General features: G+C 36.1%; 1 protein-coding gene across 5 annotated transcripts in view; it reads left to right on the forward strand.

Annotated features, from left to right (window-relative positions):
- TOM1L1 (target of myb1 like 1 membrane trafficking protein) overlaps positions 1 to 23,204 on the forward strand; it is a 46,366-nt gene that overhangs the window by 21,190 nt on the left and 1,972 nt on the right. For 4 of the 5 annotated variants that reach the window (XM_079131431.1, XM_079131432.1, XM_079131434.1 and 1 more), the window contains 7 exons: positions 8,350 to 8,410; positions 8,774 to 8,891; positions 10,163 to 10,259; positions 18,056 to 18,107; positions 19,963 to 20,068; positions 20,496 to 20,577; positions 22,952 to 23,016. In XM_079131431.1, the coding sequence (XP_078987557.1) occupies positions 8,350 to 8,410; positions 8,774 to 8,891; positions 10,163 to 10,259; positions 18,056 to 18,107; positions 19,963 to 20,068; positions 20,496 to 20,577; positions 22,952 to 23,015 (580 nt within the window). In that variant the 3' untranslated portion in view covers position 23,016. Of the gene's footprint in view, positions 1 to 8,349; positions 8,411 to 8,773; positions 8,892 to 10,162; positions 10,260 to 18,023; positions 18,108 to 19,962; positions 20,069 to 20,495; positions 20,578 to 22,951; positions 23,017 to 23,204 lie in introns of those variants that run through there. The other variant, XR_013762471.1, reaches the window with a different exon arrangement.

The raw sequence follows: 23,204 nt of genomic DNA on the forward strand, positions 1-23,204 counted from the left end.
ACTGCGGTAAGTTGTGTGATAGAAACACTCAAGTCCTGAGATCCGGAGAGAAATTCTTGCCTCAAAAAAAATACAGATCTGGTGTTTTAGTTTTCTATGTATGCTGTAACTTTACCAAAGAGCTGGTGGCTTAAAACAACACAAATTTATTGTCATAGAATAATATGCTAAGTTCTGTGGGTCAGGAGTTGCCAGGGGGTATCCCTAGGCTGAATCCAGGGTGTTGGCAGGGCTGCTTTTCTTTCTGGAGGGCCTGGAGGAGATTCTGATCACAACTCTGAGGGACTGCTTGCTTTGTCTCATGACACCTTTCCCCCATCTTCAAAGCCAATGTCTGGTTCAGAACTCTACATATAATCACTCCCACTTCCTCTTCTGCCTCCCCTTCCAAGGTTAAGGACTTTTATGACTACTTTAGGCTCTTCTGGACTGTTCAGGATAATCTCCCAGTTGAGGTCAGCTCACTGGTGAGCTTCATTCCATTGGCACCCTTTAATTTCCTCTTGCAGCACAACATAATAAATTCACTGGGTCTATTGAGTGGGACATAGATATGGAGGAGATTATTATTCTGTCTATCACAATCAGCCCAGTGGTCCTCAAAGATTCACCTCCATCCCTCACGCAAAATACATTCACCCTGTTCCACCATTCCCTAAAGCCTCCACTCAGTACTTCCAGAGGACAGTTTTGAAAATAAGGAAATTGAAATCAGTTACCTGGGAAGGTTGTTCATACCTCACAGGTAACTGAACTGACTAGCATACAAAGAAGCCAATACAAAGAGTAGAAGAAATTAAAACGAATGTGTTTTAGAAAAGTCCTTAAACCTAAATGCATGTTCAGATGCAGTGTAAGCCTTAAGACTGTGAGGCTCTTGAAAGTGAATGTGTAAAGACAGATATACTGTATGTTTCTAAAGAAGCATTTCCACATTCATCCACCTGGATTATCTGTTTATCTATTTATCTAGTTTTGACCCCGAAAATGAATTTCTTCTACTTTTTCTTTACTGTACTAGGGATTGGACCCAGGGTCTCACAGGTGCTAGGCAAGCTCTTTATCACTGAGCTACTGAGCTACATCCCTGCTCCTGCAAAAAAATTTCTGAAGTGGTTCAAATGTTATTCCCTTTTAGCAAATGGAGATCTGAGGTTCAGGAAGTCTTGTCCGTGGTTATTTAGCCTCTAGGTAATAGTACTGACAACTCTACTTTGGACTTCTGCATTAGCTTCACGAGTATTTCACATCTTTTTTCCTACTAATTTAACTCTTCTGCCTTTATCCTCACTGCCCAAGCAATATAAACTTTAAGTCAGAGATGCAAAAGGTAGATATCAAGTGTTTTGGTAGGTATCAACTATCTTACAAAAGTAAAAACAAACAGTGGAACATAGGTTTTTTTCAAATGCATTTTAATTTTTCTGGACAAATATTATAATGGCAAAATAAACAGCTTAAATATTTGAGAATAAGATGGTTAAAGGTGTGGTACATTCTTATGGTAAAATGTTATAGCTATTAAAATTGTAGTTCTGAATAACTAGAAAAATGTTCACAACATAATTAGGATATAAAATTATGTCAAGTGTATTTCAACTGTTTAAAATTAAATTTATAAGAAATACTGGTGGAAATATGCATAATATTAAAGAATTAACTTCTTAGTGATGTGATTTTTAACTTTTTATTGTTTTTTTTTTCTAGTTATACATGACAGTAGAATCCATTTTGATATAATTATATAAGCATGGAAGATATCTTATTCTAATTAGGAACCCATTCTCGTGGATGTAAAGGATAGTGGGATTCCCTGTGGTGTATTCATATATGGACATAGGAAAATTACGTCAAATTCATTCCACTGTCTTTCCTTTTCCAATCCTGTACCTTTCACATCATCTCCCTTTTTCTAATCCACTGAATTTCTACCCCACTCACCCCTACCTTTATTGTGAGTTAGCTTCCATGTATCATCAGAAACATTCAACCTTTGGTTTTGGGGGATTGGCTTATTTCATTTAGCATGGTGTCTCCAAATCCATCTATTTGCTAAGCACATGTATATAAAGTCATTCTTCATAACGACTGAGTAATACTCCATTGTGTGTAAATACCACATTTTCTTTATGCATTCATCTGTTGATGGGCACCTGGCTTGGCTTCATAGCTTAGATATTGTGAATTGTGCTACTGTAAGCATTAATGGGTTGTGTCACTGTAGTACGAAGATTTTAACTCGTTTGGATATATACCTTGGAGTGGTATAACTGGGTCAAATGGTGGTTCCATTCCTAATTTTCTGAGGAATCTCTATACTGCTTTCCAGAGTGGTCATACCAATTGATAGCCCCACCAACAATGTACGAGTGTACCCTTTTCCCCACATCTTCATCGGCACTTATTGTTACTTGTATTCTTGATTGTTGCCATTCTGACTGAACTGAGGTAAAACCTGAGTGTAGTTTTGATTTGCATTTCTATAATTTCTAGAGACTTTGAACATTTTTTCATATATTTATTTTCTTTGAGAAGTGTCTGTTTATTTCCTTTGTCCATTCATTGATTGGGTTATTTGTGGGTTTTTTTGTGTGTGTGTTAAGGTTTTGGAGTTCTTTGTGTATCTTGGAAGTTAACACCCTACCTGAGGTATAGGTGACAAAGATTTTCTCTGATTCCATAGGCTCTCTCTTTACATTCTTGATTGTTTCCTTTGCTGTCAAGAAGCTTTTTGGTTTGATACCATCCCTTTTATTGATTTTTTTATTTTCCTTCTTGGGCTTGGAAACCTTGTTAAGGTCATTTCCTGAGCTGATATATTGGAGTGTTCCTCTTTTTTGGAAGGAATGCTTTCAGTTTTCTCTATTTAGAATGATGTTGGCCTTGGACTTTCATATGTCACTTTTACAGTGTTGAGATATGTTCTATTTCTATTTTTTTATTGTTTTTAATATGAATGGGTGCTATGTTTTGTGAAATGCTTTCTTTATATCTATTGAGATAATCATGTAGTTCTCGTCTTTATGTCTACTTATGTGATGAATTACATTTCTTGATTTCTGTCTGTTGAACCAACCTTGCATTCCTGGGGTAATACCCACCTGATCATGGTGCACTACCTTTTTCTTTTTAATACCTTTATTTTATTTATTTATTCTTATGTGGTACTGAGGATTAAACCCAGTGCCTCACACATGCTAGGCAAGTGTACTACCACTGAACCACAACCACAGCCCTGCACTATCTTTTTAATGTGTTTTAGTATGCAATTTGCCAGTATCATATTAAGAATTTTTGCATCTATATTCATCAAAGATATTGGTCAGAAGTTTTCTTTCCTTGATGTGTCTTTGTCTTGTTTTGGTATCAGGGTGATTCTAATTCATAGAATGTGTTTTGAAGAGTTCCCTTCTTTTCTAATTCATGGAATAATTTGAGGTGAATTACTATTAGTTTCTCTTTAAAGGTCTGGTAGGACTCGACTGAGAATCGATCTGGTTCCTGGCTTTTCTTTGTTGGTAGATTTTTGATGCCTTCTTCAATGCCATTACTTGAAATTGATCTACTTAAATTTTTCTATCTCTTCCTGATTGAAGTTGAGTACATCACATGACTTTAGAAATTTGTTGATATCTTCAAGATTTTCTATTTTATTGGAGTATAAATTTTCAAAATAGTTTCTAATTATCCTCTGTATTTCAGTAGTGTCTGTGGTGATAATTTTTCTTGATAGATTTTAATATTTTGAGTTTTTTTCTCTTTTGGTTAGCTTGGCGAAGGGTTTATCAATTTTGTTTATTCTTTCAAAGACCTTTTTGTTCATTTTCTGAATTTTGCTTTAATCTCAATTTTATTGATTGATTTTGACTCCGATTTTAATTATTTACTGTCTTCTATTTTGGAATTGATTTGTTCTTCTTTTTCTAGGACTGCAAGATGTAAGATTAGATTATTTATTTGGTATAGCTCAATGCTGTGAACTTTCCTCTTAGAATGCCTCCATAGAGGTTTTGATATAATGTATCACTATTCTGATTTACCATGAATATTTTTTTATTTCATCCTTGATTTCTTCTGCTAATCATTCTTTATTCAGTAATGAATTATTTAGTCGGCAGGTATTAGAGTAGTTTCTATTTTGTATCTTATCATTGATTTCTAGATTAGAAATCAAATAGAATATAGGGTACTATCTCTATATTTTTGTATTTTTTTGTGGCCTAAAATGTGGTCTATTTTAGAATATGCTCCATATGCTACTGAGAAGAAAGTGTATTCAGTCATTGATGGGGGAATTATTATATATCTGTTAAGTCTAAATTATTAATTGTATTTTCATTTCTGTAGCTTCTTTAGTTTTTGTTTGGAAGATCTATCTAGTGATAGGCATGTTAATGTCACCTAGTATTATTGTGTTATAGTCTGCTTGGTTCTTGATATTTTGAAGGGTTTGTTTGATGTACATAGATGCTCCATTTCTGGGAGCATAAATATTTTCAGTCATTATTTCTTCTTCTTGTATGATTTCCTTAAGCAGTATGAAATGACCTTCATAGTCTTTTCTGATTAACTTTGTCTTGAAGTCCATTTTATCTGTTATAAGGATAGAAACCCGTGCTTGCTTACAGGATCCATGTGATTTATATTTTTGTTTTTCCCATCCTTTCACCTTCAGTCTGTGGATATCTACCAATGAAGTAAATCTCTTGAAGAGAGCATATCATTGGATCTGGTTTTTTAATCCAGTCTTCTAGCCTATGCCTTTTTTTCTTTCCTTTAATCTTATTTTTAAATGTTTTTGGTGGGGTTCTTTTCTTTATAATTTTTTTTGTCTTTTTTTTTGGAACTGGGGGTAACAGTCTGTGCCTTTTGATGAATTTAGACCATTTATATTCAGTATTATTATTGAGAGACGATTTTTATTTCCTGTCATTTTGACTTATTTGCATTTTTTAAGTTGAATTAGATTCTCCTTTGATTGACTCTTCTTCTACTGTAGTTTCTACCTCTGCTGGGTTTCATTTTTATTCTCCATTATTTCTTTATGAAATATTTTATTGAGTATGTTTTCTAGTGCAGGCTTTCTAGTTGTGAAATTTTTTAACTTTTGTGTTTCGTTGAAGGTTTTGTATTTTATTTTCAATTCTGAAGCTTGATATTGTGGGGCATCCACTTTCTTTCAGATCTTGGTATATATTATTCCAAGACTTCCTGCTTTTAGGGTCTGGGTTGGGAAATCAGCTGAGATTTGGATTGGTTTATCTCTAAATGTAACCTGTCTTTTTCTCTAGCAAGTTTTAAAATTCTGTGCTTATTGGATGATGACACATATTGGGGGGTGGGAGGGGAGCAAGAATGGAGGAAGGAGGGACTGTATAGAGGGAAAAGAGGGGTGGAAGGGGTGGGAGAGAAGGAAAAAAATAACAGAATGAATCAAACATCATTACCCTATGTAAACGTATGATTATGCAAATGGTATGCTGTTACTCCATGTACAAACAGAAACAACATGTATCCCATTTGTTTACAATAAAAATAAATTAAAAAAATTCTGTGCTTATTCTGTATGTTAGGCCTATTTATAATAATGTGCCTTTGGGTCTGTTGCAATTTGTTTATTTGGTGTCTGGTATTTGATTTTGCACTTCATTCTTAAGGTTTGGGAGATTTTCTGATATTATTTCATTGAAAAGATTGTACATTTCTTCTATTTGTATTTCAGCGCCTTCATCTATCCCAGTGAATCTTAGTTTGAACTTTTAATGTTATCCGTATTTCTTGAAAATTCTGGTCTTGGTCTTTTAACATCTTTTCTCCATGATCAACTTCATTTTCAGGATTGTATACTTTGTCTTCATTGCCTGAAACTCTTGTCTTGCAAGTGGTCTAGTCTGTTAGTGATGCTTAACATTGAATTTTTAATTTGGTTTATTGATTTCTTCATTTCAAGGATTTCCGAGTTATTCTTCTTCAGAATCTCTTTTCCTTATTGAAATGATCTTTCATTTCTTGTATTTTCTCTGATTCTTACAACCTCTTTTACCTCATAGATCAGTTTAACTATGAACTTTCTAAATTCTCTGATGTTTTCTTCATTGTGGTGTCAGTGGAGTCTGTTGTTGGCATGCTGGGTTGTTTGGGATGGTTTCTTCCCTTGCTTTACATATTGTTGGTGTGTTTACCCATCTATCCAAATGGATCTGTATCAGCAGAGTTTCTACCCTACTCATAATATCCCTGTAGGTTTCTGGTACCTCACAGACTGGGGGAGCCAAATAATAGCAACAATTTATGCAAACAATGTATAGCTGTATAGCAGTAAACTGAGTACTTGGTTCCTTATGATGTCTACAGGGTTCACTGGCACAAAAAATAGAAATGATAGGATCAGCGATTTCCATCAGTAAAAACAGTAAGTGATCGTGTATCATGTCTGGCATAAAATCAGCAAAAGGTGTTACCTATGACTTCTGCAGTATTAATTGTCACTACTGCATGAGTGATAGGGGCTGGTGTTATATAAACCAATTAGTGCAAAGAAATGTTAAGAATAGAGTTGGTTAAGAGGATAGAAGAAGACACATGTGGGTGAAAAGGGTTTGCAATTTCAAAAGGTGAAGAGGGCACATGCAGAAGAAACAGAGTATGCAGGGAGGAGGGAAAAAAGTAAACAAACGAAAAGTGAAAGAACAATAGAATTTGGCTATTAGCAGGACAAAGAGAAACAAGGAAAACATTATTGAATAAAACAATATAAAACCAAACCAAAATGTACTACTAGTCAAAAATACTCTCAAAAAGTACTAGAAATGAGAAAACAAAAACAAATATGTATATGGATAAATGTCCATGAATCCTTTAGTACACATTTAAAAGAAGAAAATCTTGATGAAAAATTAAGGAATCATTTCCTTTGCTGTGGACAAAATAGTCAATGACTATATATATATTTGCTGTCTGTGCCCAACTCTTTTTTTTTTTTAATTTCTTCTTTTTAGCTAAATATGACAGAGTGTATTTTGACATATTTATACAAACTTGGAGTGTATCTTATTCTAATTAGTATCCCAGTCTTGTGGTTGTATATGATGTGGTGATTCACTATGGTATATTTATATATGTATATAGAAAAGATTCATTCCACTGTCTTTCCTATTTCCTCTCTATCCCCCTTCCCTTCAGTCCCCTTTGTCTAATCCAGTAAACTTCTATTCTTCTCCTACCCCCCGCTTGTTGTGTGTTAATATCCACATATCAGAGAGGACATCCACCTTTGTTTTTTGGGGATTGGCTTATTTTGCTTACCACAATAGTTTTCAGATCCATCCATTTTCCAGCAGATAGCATAAAGTCACTCTTCTTTATGGCTAAGTGATATTCCATTGTGTACTGAGTACTCCCCAGAGTTCCACTCCTGGGACCTGGGAGCCAGTCCTTTGCCACTTCTGTTGTTTTTCCTGGGCTTAGTCCCTGAGCCTGTTGTCACACCCAAGGGTTCAAATTCCCAACCCCTCCTAGGACCAGTGGCAGGACTCACGGGGTAAAAGGCCAGGCTCTCCCAGGCCTCCCCGACTTGTATTCCACTAGCAAAATACTCTGCATGCTTGCTTTTCTCCGGATTTGCTAGGCACAGACTGGGTTAGGTGGCTGGTGTCTACCAAGAAATTGTATTGAACTAGCCCCGAACTCCTGGAAGGGACACCTGAACTTTCAGGTCCAAGTTTATGGTTCCTGTTGGTGCTGGCAGTGTGGTGGCCTCAAGATGACTCCTGCCTCAGCTCTCAGTGAACCATTGGGGAACACAGGTTTATTGTGCAGAGTAGCCTCTGAATTGGCCTAGGGCAAGCTGCCTCTCCAATTTCAGAATTTTCCACACTAAGATTGTCCATTTCTCAGCTTTTTTCATCCTTGTGTGCTAGTTCTGCTGTTCCTGCCAGCAGCTTAGCTCTAATTTTGTCCCTTTTCCTTGTTTAATGTCCCCAAGATTTCTAAGTCTTTAAGGCACTCTGTCCAATATTGAGTTTTAGTGAAATCTCTTTTTCACCTGCCTTGCACAGAAGCAGTATTCCTGCTGCTCAAATCCCAAGTCACAGAGCTAGAGAATTGCCACTTCACTCTAATCCACCATCATGAATTCTGATTTTTAATTAAAAAAAAAAAAAATCTTTCTATTTCATCAGTTTTTTCTAAGGTTGTTAGTACATTATAAGCTGCGAAAAAGTTATTTTATTTTTAATAGAAAAGGGATTGTCATTGTTCCTAAACACTTGTGTGTTTCATAATTGTTAGATTTTGTAGCATTTTCATATCTCTTTTCTTTAAGTGCCTGCATTTTACTAATTCAAACAGGTTTACTCGGAACCAGCAAAGGCTTTTGGAGCAAAATAAGAACCAGATGGAAGCCACTAATGTAAGTGATTTAGAAATGTTATAAAATAAATAATTGAATGTTTTACCAATAGTATAGTAAGAAGCCAGGCTTACCTAAAACAGATCTTTTAAGAGGAGACATGCATTGACAATTTGAATTAGTTTTGGTGGCAATAGGTATTTGTCTTAAATATAAGGTCATAGGAAGAGTCCCTAAACAGGAATCCATGTGGTTGATGAGATGTGATTCATACTATTGCTGCCCGGTGAATGGAGGCTACTTCCTCAAGATGCATCCAAATAGCGTTCTTCATCTTTCCAGTGGAGATTGTGAGGGAAAAGCCACAATAGACTATAGTACACAAATTTTTCTAAATGGCATTTTTACTTGTTTTATTTGCAGACTGCCAGTGAGCCCTCGGCCCCATCTTGTGAGCTTCTTGATTTAAGTCCTAGCACCCTGATGCCAACAGCCACTCAGGGAGAACTCAGCAACGTGAATACTCAGCTTTCAAACTTAAGTAAATAAGCAGTTGGGCCTTTTCAGATCAGCAGAAGAGCTTGATGTGAAACATTTCTCTTTGCTTTCATGATTAAAATGGCTCCTGAGAAAGACTGAAGTCAGTTTGAATATCAGAGAACTGTATCAGGAGATGCAGTTACTTCCTGGCAAATGGTTGGGTCAAACCCAGTATAGGAAGGGAATGTGTCTTGGGGAGGAGGTCTTGGAAATTCATCCCACTGGCTTAGAATCTCATGGAATTCACCTGGCCTGCTTGGTAGAGGTGTCCAGCTCAATAGCCAGTATTTAAATCTCTTCTGAATCCACACAGTATTATCGGGTTTCTCTGCTGTACCACAGCACCAGGTAAGGTAATATCGTGTGCAGACAGGAAATTCAGGAATTATAAGGCATGATTCACCTGGATTTGAAATGTGGAGGGAAATAGGTTAGAGACAGAAGTCCAAATTCAAATCCCAATCCTGCCACCTCTTAGTCACTTGACCTTTGAAACTATCTTCATTTACAAAATGGGAACAATGGTACCCTTAAAGGGTTTGAGAAGGTAAATGAAATAACTTTTACAAGATACATTTGTAGGCTTAGGGCTACCTGAGTTGTCTAGCTTATTTGTTATCTTCTGCTATCCTTATTCTCAAGTATTAGTTAATTATGAAAATAAGGACAGTGAAAAAAATACTAAAATCTACTTATGCCAAACTAAAATCAGTTCATCTTTCTCTTACATTATCTTGTGTTTCTAGCACGGAAATATTTGATATCCCAGAATTTGTGGTTTTCTTGTAACTGTTTTCACTTCTAAAATATTGGCTGCATGCTTATGTAGGCCAGCAAGATGTGTGGAATCACTCGCATTGGAGAATTTTGTTGGGTTTTGATCAGGAATGTTCCTTTTAGGGAGTCTCAACATCCTATAGGGAGTTAAGAACTCAGAGGCGAGGATTGAGCTCCGTATACACCATTACATTTTTCTTGAGTTGGGCAGAGCAAGACATGTAAAATCCTTTCCATTCTAGATCATCATAGATGGCAGAAAATCCAGTATAATTATATTTGTTCCCTTTATACCCTATTTTTGTGGGAGAAATGTCTGTTTCTCTGTCATCCCCCTCTCTCAAATTTTGCTTTTTAATCTCTTTTTAAGGAAATTCTGTGATTTTTGTGGTGACAGAAATATCTAAATCCCACCCTTTTTTTTAAATTGTGGAAAATCTAGCAAGTGATTGAAAAAAAAAGGTTTCAAAACTAAAGTTCATTTTGTGTTCCTAGGTTTCAGCTCTCCAAGTCCTATTGTAACAAACAACTTGAATGCCAATCTTCATCCACATGTGGATTTGCTAGCCTCGCAAAATACAGAAATGCCCCTGTAAGTATGTTAGTGACACTGCAGAACTAATGCTCTGACATTCTTTTTCTTACATTTAAGAAAACATGGCATGATCAAAAGAAGTAGAGACTTACGCAGCAGACAGACTAAAGTTAAAATCTCAACATTGCTTCCTACGAGGTACAAATGCATTTAACTTTGAACCTTCAGTCTTATTTCTAGGAATTGATGCTGCATTCATACAAAATTAGGTGTTTATAAAATTATTCTTTTTAAAATTTTTTTTTGTAGTTGTAGATGGGACAGCATGCATTTATTTTATATGTTTAGTTAAGGATTGAACCCGGTGCCTCACACATGCTAGGCAAGTGCTCTGCCACTGAGCTATGGCCCCAGTCCCTATAAAATTATTCTTTATAACATTTTTGGCAATAGTGAATAAATGCATATAGTTCAGATATCTATTGGTTGGAAGCTGGTTAAATAAACATCTATTTAATGTATTATTAAACAGCTTGCGGGGAAAGTAGGCTCTCTGTGTGAGGGGACCAGTCATCAATATATGTACTGTGAAGTAGGAAAAAAATGCAAAGTAATGTCTGTACACTGTATTGCAGTTAATGTAAGAAAGTGGGGAAAAATATACATGTATATGCCTGTATTTTCATAAGGTATTCTAAAAAAACCAAGAACTAAAAAAAGTGGTGACTTAGTTTAAGGGAAAGGCAAGATAAAGTAAATAGAATGAAAAATAAACAGAAGTTGAATTTGCCTCATGATCAAGCCAGTGTTCTCTTTTTCCACTTTTAAATATACGTAGTTCAGGTAATAGGCAGTGCATTTCCATGAGTCACATCGAAACAATATAAAGGATGTTTAAAAACAATTCTTGATCTCATTCCCAGTTCATCCTTCCTCTCTCCCTTCCCCTGGTGTCACACTCTGTTCCCATCTGGGTAATCACTTTGCTAGGTTCTTATTTATCCTTCCAAAGTATCTTTAGGTAAATATAAATAAGTATTTTTTCTCCTTTTTTAAATGAAATGTAGCATATTATACTGTGGTAAACTTTGCTTATGTATTTTTTTCTCCTTTTTTAAATGAAATGTAGCATATTACACTGTTGCAAACTTTGCTTTTTTCGTACACTCACCAATATATTTTGACAATTCTTCTATCAATGAATTCAGATTTTAAAAACTGCCCAGTGTCTTGTTAAACACTATTTATAATCATTGAATTATTTTTCTGTATTTACAAAGAGGCAGGCCATAGGGACAGGAATGAAAAAAGAAACTTAAACTTGGAATAAAAAAGAGCAAAGAACAAAAGTGTAAGGGAAGAAGAGGTGAAAGGAAAGGTCTATACGCTGGGAAACTGAGTGGCGTGACATCTCATGCACCACTCTTGGTCAGTGCCTCAGGTGGGCAACCTCTGGTACTGACTACATGCAGTGCAAGTAAATATTGAAATGTTGTAGGCAGATTTCAGTGGAATTGCTTTATAACGTGGCCTAGCATAACTCGTTTTCCTCTTCTGTTTCTGATCTTGGTGGGTAATATTAGAAATGAGTAATACAGACAGAATTGTATTTCAGCATGTATCTGCATTAAACTCATTAAGAAACCAGTGCTAGCTAATAATTATTTTAGTCCAGATCTCATACTTTACTATGTATAACAATCACTTGGTGACTATTAAAAAGTCAAATTGGTAGTCCCCAGAAATTCTGATTCAGCAATAAGAATTTTCAGTTTTAACAAGCATCCTAGAAGAATGAATTATAATTGTGGTTTTTCAGTCATGCATGGAGAAACCCTATTATGGATCTCTACCCCATGATCCAGATATAATTAATTTTAACAGTTTTTGAAATTCAGTAGAATGAAAGATAATTTGTAGCAACTCTAATGTTTTGTTTTCTAGACTATTCTTTATAGCTATGTTTTTTCAAACTTTTTTGATTATAGATGAATCGAACTTTAATTAGACCCATTTTTTATAGTGTCAGAAATTGAAACATTAAAGTCAATTAGAGCATGTATCTAGGCTAAATCATATGCCTCAGATCAAATATAACAGACAACCACTCTGTAGGTTAACTGATTCAGCAATACAGAATAATTATGTGATGCAATTATTCATAACCAAAAGGATCCTTGAAACACAATAATGGTGACAATGGAATAGTCATAAGTCATATTTAATAGCCACTATCAGGCAACAGGCTAAGAACTGTAAGAAATGCTTTCTTATTAACTCCCAATGAGCTATGAGATAGGTACCACCATCCATTCTCACCTTACCAATGAGGAAACCAAGGCCAAAAGAAAGTTTAACCTTTTACTGGTTGCCCAGCTAGTGCTGAAACAGGATTCAAATTCAAACAATACCTGCTCTATTTTTTTCTTCCATTTTAATTTTGCTTTAAGAAATTGACTTCTTTTTTTTAAGTTTGGTATACAGTTCTGTGAATTTTAATATATGATTAAATTTGTGTAACCACATAGTCAGGATACGGAATGGTCCATCCCCCAAAAAGAAAACTCTTATGCTATTTATTCTTTTATAATCACATCTTCCTAGCCCTAACCATAAACCCTTAGCAATCACCAGTCTGTCCTCTGTCATTACAGTTTATCTTTAAGAATGATGTTTAAGTAGAATCATATGTATGTATGTATCATTCTTTTTTTTTTATTGTAAACAAATGGGATACATGTTGTTTCTCTCTTTGTACGTGGCGTAAAGGCATACCATTTGTGTAATCATAAATCTACACAGGGTAATGTTGTTTGACTCATTCTGCCATTTTTTCCCTTCCGCCACCCCTCCCACCCCTCTTTTCCCTCTATACAGTCCTTCCTTCTTCCATTCTTGCCCCCCTCCCTAACCCTAACTCTAACCCTAACACCCCTCCCACTCCCCATGATGTGTCATCATCCACTTATCAGCGAGATCATTTATCCTTTGGTTTTTTGAGATTGGCTTATCTCACTTAGCATGGTATTCTCCAGTTTCATCCATTTGCCTGCAAATGCTATAATTTTATCATTCTTTATGGCAGAGTAATATTCCATTGTATATATATACACCAAAGTTTCTTTATCTATTCATCAATTGAAGGACATCTAGGTTAGTTCCACAATCTGGCTATTGTGAATTGAGCAGCTATGAACATTGATGTGGCTGTATCTCTGTAGTATGCTGATTTTAAGTCCTTTGGGTATAGGCCAAGGAATGGGATAGCTGGGTCAAATGGTGGTTCCATTCCAAGTTTTCTAAGGAATCTCCACACTGCTTTCCAGAGTGGCTGCACTAATTTGCAGCCCCACCAGCAATGTATGAGTGTACCTTTATCCCCACATCCTCACCAACACTTATTGTTGCTTGTGTTCTTGATAATCACCATTCTAATTGGGGTGAGATGGAATCTTAGGGTGGTTTTGATTTGCATTTCTCTTATTACTAGAGATGTTGAACGTTTTTCCATATGTTTGTTGATTGCTTGTAGACCTTCTTCTGTGAAGTGTCTGTTCATTTCCTTAGCCCATTTGTCGATTGGATTATTTGCATTCTTGGTGTAGAGTTTTTTGAGTTCTTTATAGATTCTGGAGATTAGTGCTCTATCTGAAGTATGATTGGCAAAGATTTTCTCCCACTCTGTAGGCTTTTTCTTCACATTGCTGATAGTTTCCTTTGCTGAGAGAAAGCTTTTTAGTTTGAATCTATCCCAGTTATTGATTCTTGCTTTTATTTCTTGTGCTATGGGAGTCCTGTTGAGGAAGTCTTGTCCTAAGCCGACATTCTTTAAGAGATTGTGTAAATTCGGTATTTGCATCATGTCCTTTGAAGCTCTGTCATTAAGTGCATGTGCATTCAGGAATAAAATGTCTTCATGGCAAATTGACCCTGTATCATTATGTAATGTCCCTCTCTGTTCCTCATAATTTTCCTTGCTATGATCTTTATTTATTTTTAAATATTTTTAATAATGTTTTCATGTTTTCTAATACCTTTATTTTTATGTGGTGCCCAGGATCAAACCCAGTCCCTCACACATGCTAGGCAAGTGCACTCTACCACTGAGAAACAGCCCCAATATTTATTTTGCTACTAATTCTCCTACTTTCTTTGGATTAGTATTTGTATGTTATCTTTTATCTGTTTTTACTTGACCTATATTAAAATATTTGAAGTTTCTTGCAGCACATAGTTGGGTCATGCATTTTTATGTATTCTCATAATTTGTTTTTAATTGGTGTATTTAGACCATTTACATTTAATGTAATTCTGTTGAATTCATTGTGTAATTTGTTTTCTGTCTCTTCCCTTTTTTCCTATTTCTCCTCTTGGATTATGAGAATGTAGGATTCCACTTTAATTTATCTATTATGATTTTTGGCTGTAACTTTGTGTATGAGAGAGAGAATGGGGGTACTTAAGTGATTGCAACTTATTTAGTTTGTCATTCTACTTAGCTAGTGTTTAGCCAACTGAGGTGAAATGTAGAAACCTTATCACTATATAAATCTTTCTTTATATAATCTTATAGCTCTAAAAATTGGGAAAATATCAAAATACCATGTTATATCTTTTGCTTACAACCTTCAAATATATCTTGATGACCTCAAGAAAATAGTCTGTTATTCAATAATTATCAATTCTGTTTCTCCTCTTCTCCCTGATGTAATATACCTTCTCTCTGAAGAAGTACTCCTGGTAGTTGTTTTTAGAGAAGGTATATCTGTAGCAAAGTCTTACTTTTACTTCAGTGGAGAATGTTTTTATTTCATCTTTGTTCCTGAAGGGTAGTCTCAATGAATACAGAATTCTGGTTCACAGATTTTTTTTTTTTCTTTCAGCAGTGTAAAAGATTATTCCACTCTTTGGCCTACATGATTTCTAATAAGAAACCTACATTGATTTGAATGGTCATTCATCCATATGTAATGTGTTCTGTTCTCTGGCTACTTTAAATTTTTTTTTTTTCTTTTTTAATTTTGAGCACTTTGTGATGCCTGTGCCTGATTTCTTTTTGTTTATTTGGGGTTGCAAAAATATATTAGTTTTCTATGGCTGTCATAACAAATTGCACAAACTGGGTGGTTTAAAACCACAAGCATGTATTCTCTTACAATTCTGGAGGCAGAAAGTCTGAAATTTAGTCCCTTATTGGACATTTAGGGTAGAATCTGTTCTCTGCCTCTTCCAAATTCTGGTGGCTTGGCATTCCTTGGCTTGACTGGCTTATGAGCATATCATTCCATTTTCTGCCTCCACCCTCACCTGGCCTTCTCTGTATCTCAACTCTCTGCTTTTCTCTTTTAAGATCATTTGTCATTGGATCGAAAACCCAGCCAGATATGATCTCCTCAACTTAAGATCCTTAATTTAATTACATTTGTAGGGACCCTTTTTCCTAATGAGGTAACATTCACAGGTTCTGGGAATTGTGATTTAGACATCTTTTTGAGGACTGCCATTTAATACACTATGCAGAACTTCTTGACTGTGTGGGTTTTATCTTTCACTAAACTTGTGAAGTTTTCAGCCTGTTTTTTTTTTTTTTTTTTTTTTTTTTTTTTTTTTTAATACTACATACTCTCTGCTTTCCTGTTGGGACTCTGAGGACATAATTTTTACAGCTGTATCACTCTCTCATAGGTGTTTGAGGTTCTGTTTAACTACCCTTTTCAATTTTTTTCCTCTGTATTCAGATTAGATAATTTCTATGATCAGTGTTCACATTCACTGTTACCTCTATCATTGCTCTCTTTTTTTTTTTTTTTTTACCCTTTTTTTTTTTTTGGTACCAGGTATGGAATTAAACCTAGGGGCACTTAACTACTGATCCACATCCTCAGTCTCACCCTCCCCCCCCTTTGTTTTTTTGAGACAGGGTGTGCTAAGTTGCTGAGGCTGGCTTTGAACTTGCAATCCTCCTGCCTCACCCTCCTGAGCTGCTGGAATTACAGATGTGCACCACCATGTTCAGCTTCTCTCTCACTCTATTTTACTATCAAGCTCATTCAAAAAAATTTTTAAATTTCATTTATTGTATTTTTCAACTTTAGAATTTTCTTTTGGCTCTTTATATTTTCTATTTCTTTGCTGAGACTTTTCTGTTTTTCTCAAGTGTGTTTCCGATTGCATCTTAGAGCATTTATATAATAGCTGGTTTAAAATATCTTGGAGATGATTCCAATGTCTGTGTCCTCGTGATATCCATATCTATTGATTGTCTTCTTATATTTTATTTATTTATTTTTGCAGTGCTAGGCATTGAACTCATGGCCTCACACATGCAAGACAAGCAGTCTCCTGAACTACATCCCCAGTCCTTATTTTAATTTGAAACAGGTCTCACTAAGTTGCTGAGGCTGACCTTGAACTTGTAATCCTCCTCCCTCAGCCTTCTGAGTAGCTAAGGTTACAGGTATGCACCACTGCACCTGGTATTCTTCGGCATTTTTAATGTTTATTATAAGATGCTTGGTCTTCACTAAATCTTGTACAGAATTTTGATATTTTGATTTTGTAAAGGCAAATAACTTGGTTAGGTTTAAAGCACAATTTTAGCCTGCCCATTGGTTGTGGTTCCAACATCAGCCAAGTTTTGAAAGCCTTTGTGGTGCTATTGAGATCTGTCCTGCCTATGTACCATCCATTGTCAATGTAAGGTCTAAATAACAGGTTGTGTGCTCAGTTCTCAACTTCCTTGGCATCCTGATTGAGATCAGATCTGTAGGTATGATGCAGTAGGTTATGTTCAGCATTTCATAAACAACTTTGAGATTGTGTTCCTGCATTCTTCTGATTTTTCTGGTGCTTCCTGGTTTCTTAGGGCTCCCTTTCTCAGCCTTCCAGTCATAAAGCTGCTGCTGTCATTATTATACATATTATACCATGCATTTCTTTGACTATGTATGTGTCTGAGACTAAATGGCAAGGCAGAATGGAAGAAATTAAATGGGTTCTTCCCCATGCTCTTGGAAGGATCAGTTCTACTTATAAAAGGGGAAGATGCTCCTCATTCAGAGTTTTATCTCCATCAAGTCCCTGTTGCCTCTACTGTTACCACAGCCACCTTGTTACCTGTGGTTTGGGATGTGAACAGAGAAAAAAAGAATAAAGTTGGTTAGAAATTGCCAGTCTCTGTGAGCATTAGAATTTCTCTTTCCTGCTCTTGATAACAATGAGAGTGCTTCTCCTGGAGCTCTGTCCTCACTGTCGCTCACTCACAACTGGGGCTCAGGCTGCATTGCATTCAGGTGAGTGAATACAAAAAAATGGTAAATTCACCACAGCTCAGTGATGGTTGAATTCTGGTCTTCTTTTCCAATTAGCCTGCTGCTGTTGACTTTTCAGAGTCCTCAAATAGCTGCTCCATGCATTCTGTCCAGCTTTCATGGTTGTATTCAGGGGGGGAAACAGGAGGAAATGTAATTTGCTCCACCTTAACCAAAACTGGAACCCTCTCTTTCTTAACCTCTACTCCACCCACTTGTCATCCTTCAGGAGGTGATGGGATAATAGCTACTCTGACAGAAAGATCGAAGGCTCTGTTCAAGACCTGAGTGCTGGGTCCCAAGACTTGGGTCTTGGGATCATATTGCAAAGGGACAATGCTTTGTGTCTTTGCTCTCTTTGATATTTGGGCATTTATGACTTGGAAGGAACTGAAACCAGGTGGCAGTTGTTATCATAAATTACCACTTATGTGTCGTCAGCAGGTGCATGATAAGTTTTGTTTAGACCAGGAAAATCATCTTACTTTTTGCATTTGTGTTCTCACTGTAGGGTAATCATGCTGTGTTATCACACTATCCTAGGTTTGCTCAAAGGACCAGCCAAAACCTCACCTCAAGTCATACGTATGATAATGTAAGTAGCAAAACCCTTCTGTGGCACCCCACTAGTCCACGGATTATTGTGACCTAAAAGAACTTCTGGTCATTAACTTTCCTATTCTATTCAACATTTCTGTATACTGTGTTGATACAGCCCTTGTTAGGATTTTTAATTTTTCTAAGATGGGCAAGTTGTCTCATTTCTGTTAGAAAAATGGTTAAAGATGTAATTCCTGGCAGGGGATGTAACTCGGGGAATGTGCTTATCTAGCGTGCACAAAGACCTGGGTTTGAACCCTGCAGTGAAGGGAAACAAAAAAAAACAAAAGAACTTTCATGCTCAGCCTTCATCTTCCTAATTTATTAGCAGCATGTGACAACGTTGATGATTTCCTCCATTCTGCACATTCTGCACATGTGGTTTTGAGACACCACTCACTTTTAGTTCTTCTGCTGCATCATTTCCATTTTCTTCTCCATCTCTTTGCTGGCCCTTCCTCCTTTCTTGACCTTTTTCCATTGGAAACATCAGGGGTTAGGCTAATGATTTTTCTATCCACGTTAATTCCCCCAAGGTCTTTTACTTCAAATAACCACTCAAATTTTGAAAACCTTCAAGTTCATATCTCTAGCCCAGACCTTTCGCCTAAATATAGAACTCATATATCCACTTCCCTCTTAACATCACCTCTTTATTTCCTCTCAGTCCCTGCTCTCAGCCTGCTCTTCTTACATACTTCCCACATCAGTAAACGGCCACTCTACTCCTAGTTGGAGAGGTAGAAAACCTTGGGAAATAGCACTTGACCTCTCCCTTTTTACCTTTTATCTTCAAAAATATGTCCATTATCCAGCCATTTCTCATCACCTCTATTTCTATATCCCAGTCAAAGCCTCCATCAGATGGATGCTGCAGTGGCTTAAGGGTTGCTCTTTGCCTTCCTGAACTTCTCCCACCCTCACCCCACCTCACAATCTATTCCTAAACCAAAAACCAGAGCAGTCTTTTTTGAAAAATTTAAGTCATATCACTCACCTGTTCAAAACCCACTTATGATTTTCTTCCTCCATTTTTCTCAGTAAAAGTCTGTGATGCTGACATGTCCCTCCAGCTTACCTCTTGCCTCTCCACCTTGGCCCACTCTACCTCTACCACAGTAGCCTCCTTCAGAGCTCGTGAACTCATGTCCTTTCTGATAATCACTCAAGTCAGGGTTTTGCTTAACTGTCCCCAGGGATGGGACATCCCCTTGACCATTGCCTGAATCCCACCATAGCCTCCTCTTCCCAGTACTGTTTTTTATTGCAGCACTTGCCATCTGACATTGATTTACATTTGGTGATTATCTGCTGCATGAGGGCAGAGACTTGGCCTGTATTCTTTCTTTATTAACAGTGCATGGCAGCTAATAAGTATCCAGGACATATTTGTGGAATGAATGAGAAAATTACATGAAGACACATTTCTAATTCAGAGTTTAATCTTTATCCTATTAGTCCTGGTTTGATAGCATCACTGTGTGTCTTTCTGTAGATTTGAAACTTTATTTTTCTTTCCTGTTCAAAGCTGAGATTTTATATTCAGGGTGAAACAACAGAGAATCTGGGCTGAGTCAGACAATTCTGCTTATTTTATGAAGGCAATATTTTTTAAATATTTCACATTTTTATGGGAAATAGAGTACAATGAACATGAAAACAGAAAAGTAATAAATCATATAAGTGGTCATTACCTTAGAAACTGAAATAATAGTTAAAAATTACTAATACTTATCCAGCTAAGTATACATGTTCTTGGAACAGTGTCCCTAGGAAACGTAAAACTTAATGATTTAAACAAACAAAGCCTAATGTGGAATATATATTTGAACGTGTTTTGCTTTCTTCAGTTTCTAGAACACTCAAATCAAGTATTACTACAGCCAGTTAGCCTACAGACTGCCACAGTGACACCGTCAAACCAGAGGGTGCCCTCCTTGCCCAACAATCATCCAGGTACTTGACACCTTCTTACTGGCATCATATAAGAGACTTACGAGAATGTATGAGACTGCAGGAGATGTATTATTGAACATAGATAAAAGGGAGAGATCAGAAGAGCGCATTGCATTTTTAAGCTATTTGAAGAAAATTCAGGGCTGATACCATTATGTCTGACATTAGGAAATCAGAAAGGCTTGTGTTAAGCTGAATTTCTATTTCGAACCCAAAAGCAAATGGACCTTTAATTAAGGTTTGGAAATCTTTTATGGATTTTTTGAACTGAGAAGCAATGAAACAATAGTCTGTTTTGCTTTGGATTGCATTTTTTAGAATCTTGTATTTTAAGTCTAAGTTAAATATTGTTACATTAAATATAAAAGAATATGTGAATATTACTCTACAAGTATGTCTCTTTACTGGTCTCTTTTTCTACCTAAAGTGATGACAAAGAATGATCTCCAGCCGCCCAATTACTATGAGGTAATGGAGTTTGATCCCTTAGCTCCTGCTGTCACTACAGAGTAAGTCATTTAGAAAATGATTAATTTATTTTGTCTTGGTTCCCTTTGATAGCAGAGCTAACAGCTTGGTTACACATTTAACTTTGTTTAGTTCTTGGCAGAAATTGATGGCCTTATTAAAAATGATATATGAGGTTTTATGGTGGCTGTTGCTCTTAGAGGTCTCTATCACTCCCAGCCTTTTGACATAAAAATAAAAATGCTGGGCTGAACATTAAGAAATAACCAGAACCAACATGTGTATTCTTCTAGATGTCTTGGCACAAAGTCAGGTTCCCTCTCTGTTGAGAAGGGCACTTTTCACTGGTGACATGATACCATAATAATGGGATATTTTAATTGTTCTTTGAGAACTAATCCAAAAGAAAACTAGTATAAGAACTTTTTAGTCTTCATTACACATTGCAACAATGTACATAAAATGGTTTGATAATCTGTTTGTGTTAGCTTTCTGCTGCTGTGACAAAATACCTGAGATAAACAACTTCAAAGGAGAAAGGTGTATTGCTCATGGTTTTAGTCTGTGGTCACTTGGCCTGGTGGCTTTGGGGCCTATAGTGAGGTAGTCCGTCATGGCAAAGGATAGTTGCTCACCCTCATGGCAGCCAGGAAGCAAAACAGCATGCTTTTACCACAAAACCTCTCTCCCCAAACCCTATAGGGTATGAATCCATTAGTAGACTAATCCATTTATGAGGTGACAGCCCTTAGTATCCAGTCACCTCTAAAAGGCTGCAACCTCTGAACACTCCCCATTGGGGACTAAATCTTCAGTACATGAGCTTTGGGGGAATATTTTAAATCTAAATCATAAAATTATCAGCATAAAACTTGCTTTTTAATTAGAAATTCTTAAAGCACCATTATTTTATGATTTCCTCTTGATCAAGTGTAAATATTTGTAGGATGGTAGGTTTATAAGAGCCTAGTACCAGAGTGGAAACTAATTTGGAAGTAAAGAAGATGAGTTAGTGCAAAATTGTATGAACGTTGAAAGGATTGAGAACTGAAAACTAGATAATGGATTAAGTAAGGTAGAAGTAACTGGTGATTTTAGTTAAAGCCATTTTGGTGAACGGATGGGTGCATTAAAAAGGTAAGATGAATACCTCCATATGTCCGATACCTGGTGCAGAGAAGCATTCGATAAATAAACACCTATTGAACAAATTAAAAAAAAAAAGGAGAGACAGTAAATGCAAGAACCTGAATGTGAAGAGATTGTAGGAAGTGGTTTGGCAACTAGAGGATTACTGAGGTGGTTACTGCAAGAGGATGTAAGATGAACTGTACTATGTTCTGTAAAATGGGAGATACCAGAGCACTTGTGAATGCTGAGGGCTAGGATAGAGGGTGAGGTTGAAGATTCAGGAAGGGAAGATTACTGAATTAAGTGTTTGAGAAGCTAAGGGTAGAAAGGTTCATGGAAGTAGAGGATGGTGCACATGACAACAGATGAAGATTTAGTGATGGAAAGATGAGAAAGCTTCCCTATTAAGATATTTAATTTATTAAAAAGTATGACTTCTTCCTGGGAGATCTGAAGATCAGCAATATAACAAGAGTAAAAGCTGAAACCATTTCTTGGAAAATGAAAGACAGAACTTTTTATAGAAACAGTAAATTGCAGGACCATGCTGAGGCCTTATGAAGTGACTGATTTCACAGTGTTTCATTTTTAGGAGATGTTCTGCAGCTATGCTTTGCTCTATTGAATATATGAGTGTCATGTTTTAGGGTATTGGTAGCTACAGATATGTGAAACATGTAAAGAAGTGCAGGATAGAACAATTAGTATATCAAAGGTACAGAGATGACAGTTACAAACTAAATGTTGTTTTCTAGGAATCTGGACTATAAACATAGAAGTTAAATGAGCTAGAACATTAATATTTTTAATTTTTTTCCCCCACAACTCAGGGGAATCTACCACTGAGCTTTTTAGTTTTTAAGACAGGGTCTTAATGAGTTTCTCGATCTGGAATCCTCCTGCCTCTGCTTCCAAGTTGCTGGGATTGCAAGCATACACCACCACAAATGGTTAGGACATTAATTTTTTTTAAATATGGCTTAAAACTAGAAGCTGGTTTTCTGAAAACAACAACAACAACAACAAAACTATCCAAATTTGACCCATATTTTTTCCAAGTAAAAATGAATTGGTCTTGATAAAAATACATAATTTTAAAAAGCATGAAAATTTTAACATTGAATTTAAGCTTCAAGCTTCAGGACAGATATCTTTGTTTTTATTCAGTGATGCCTGGACCTTCCCAAACAGCCCCAGATTTTTAGTTATGGTGCTGGAAGTTGAGCAACATAATACTTTGAATTGAGATATAACACTTTAGCTGTGATGACTTTTTTGTTTCAGAGCTATTTATGAAGAAATTGATGTTTATCCCCACAAAGGAGCTCAAAGTCATACTGACTGTTGAGGTAAAAACTTCACTTATATTCCATGTATTTTCAGGGTAATTATCACCTTTTATATTCAGTAGTTATATTTTGTAATGGCTGAGTTTTACACTTTGGTTACTAATATAGGAATTCCTCTACATCACTCAAACTATAATGAACTCTTTTTCACTAAAGAAATACAACCTTTGTAATCATGTCAGCTAAAA

The sequence above is a fragment of the Sciurus vulgaris genome, assembly GCF_902686455.1.
Source record: "Sciurus vulgaris genome assembly, chromosome: 3".
In the NCBI taxonomy this organism is placed as follows: domain Eukaryota; kingdom Metazoa; phylum Chordata; class Mammalia; order Rodentia; family Sciuridae; genus Sciurus; species Sciurus vulgaris.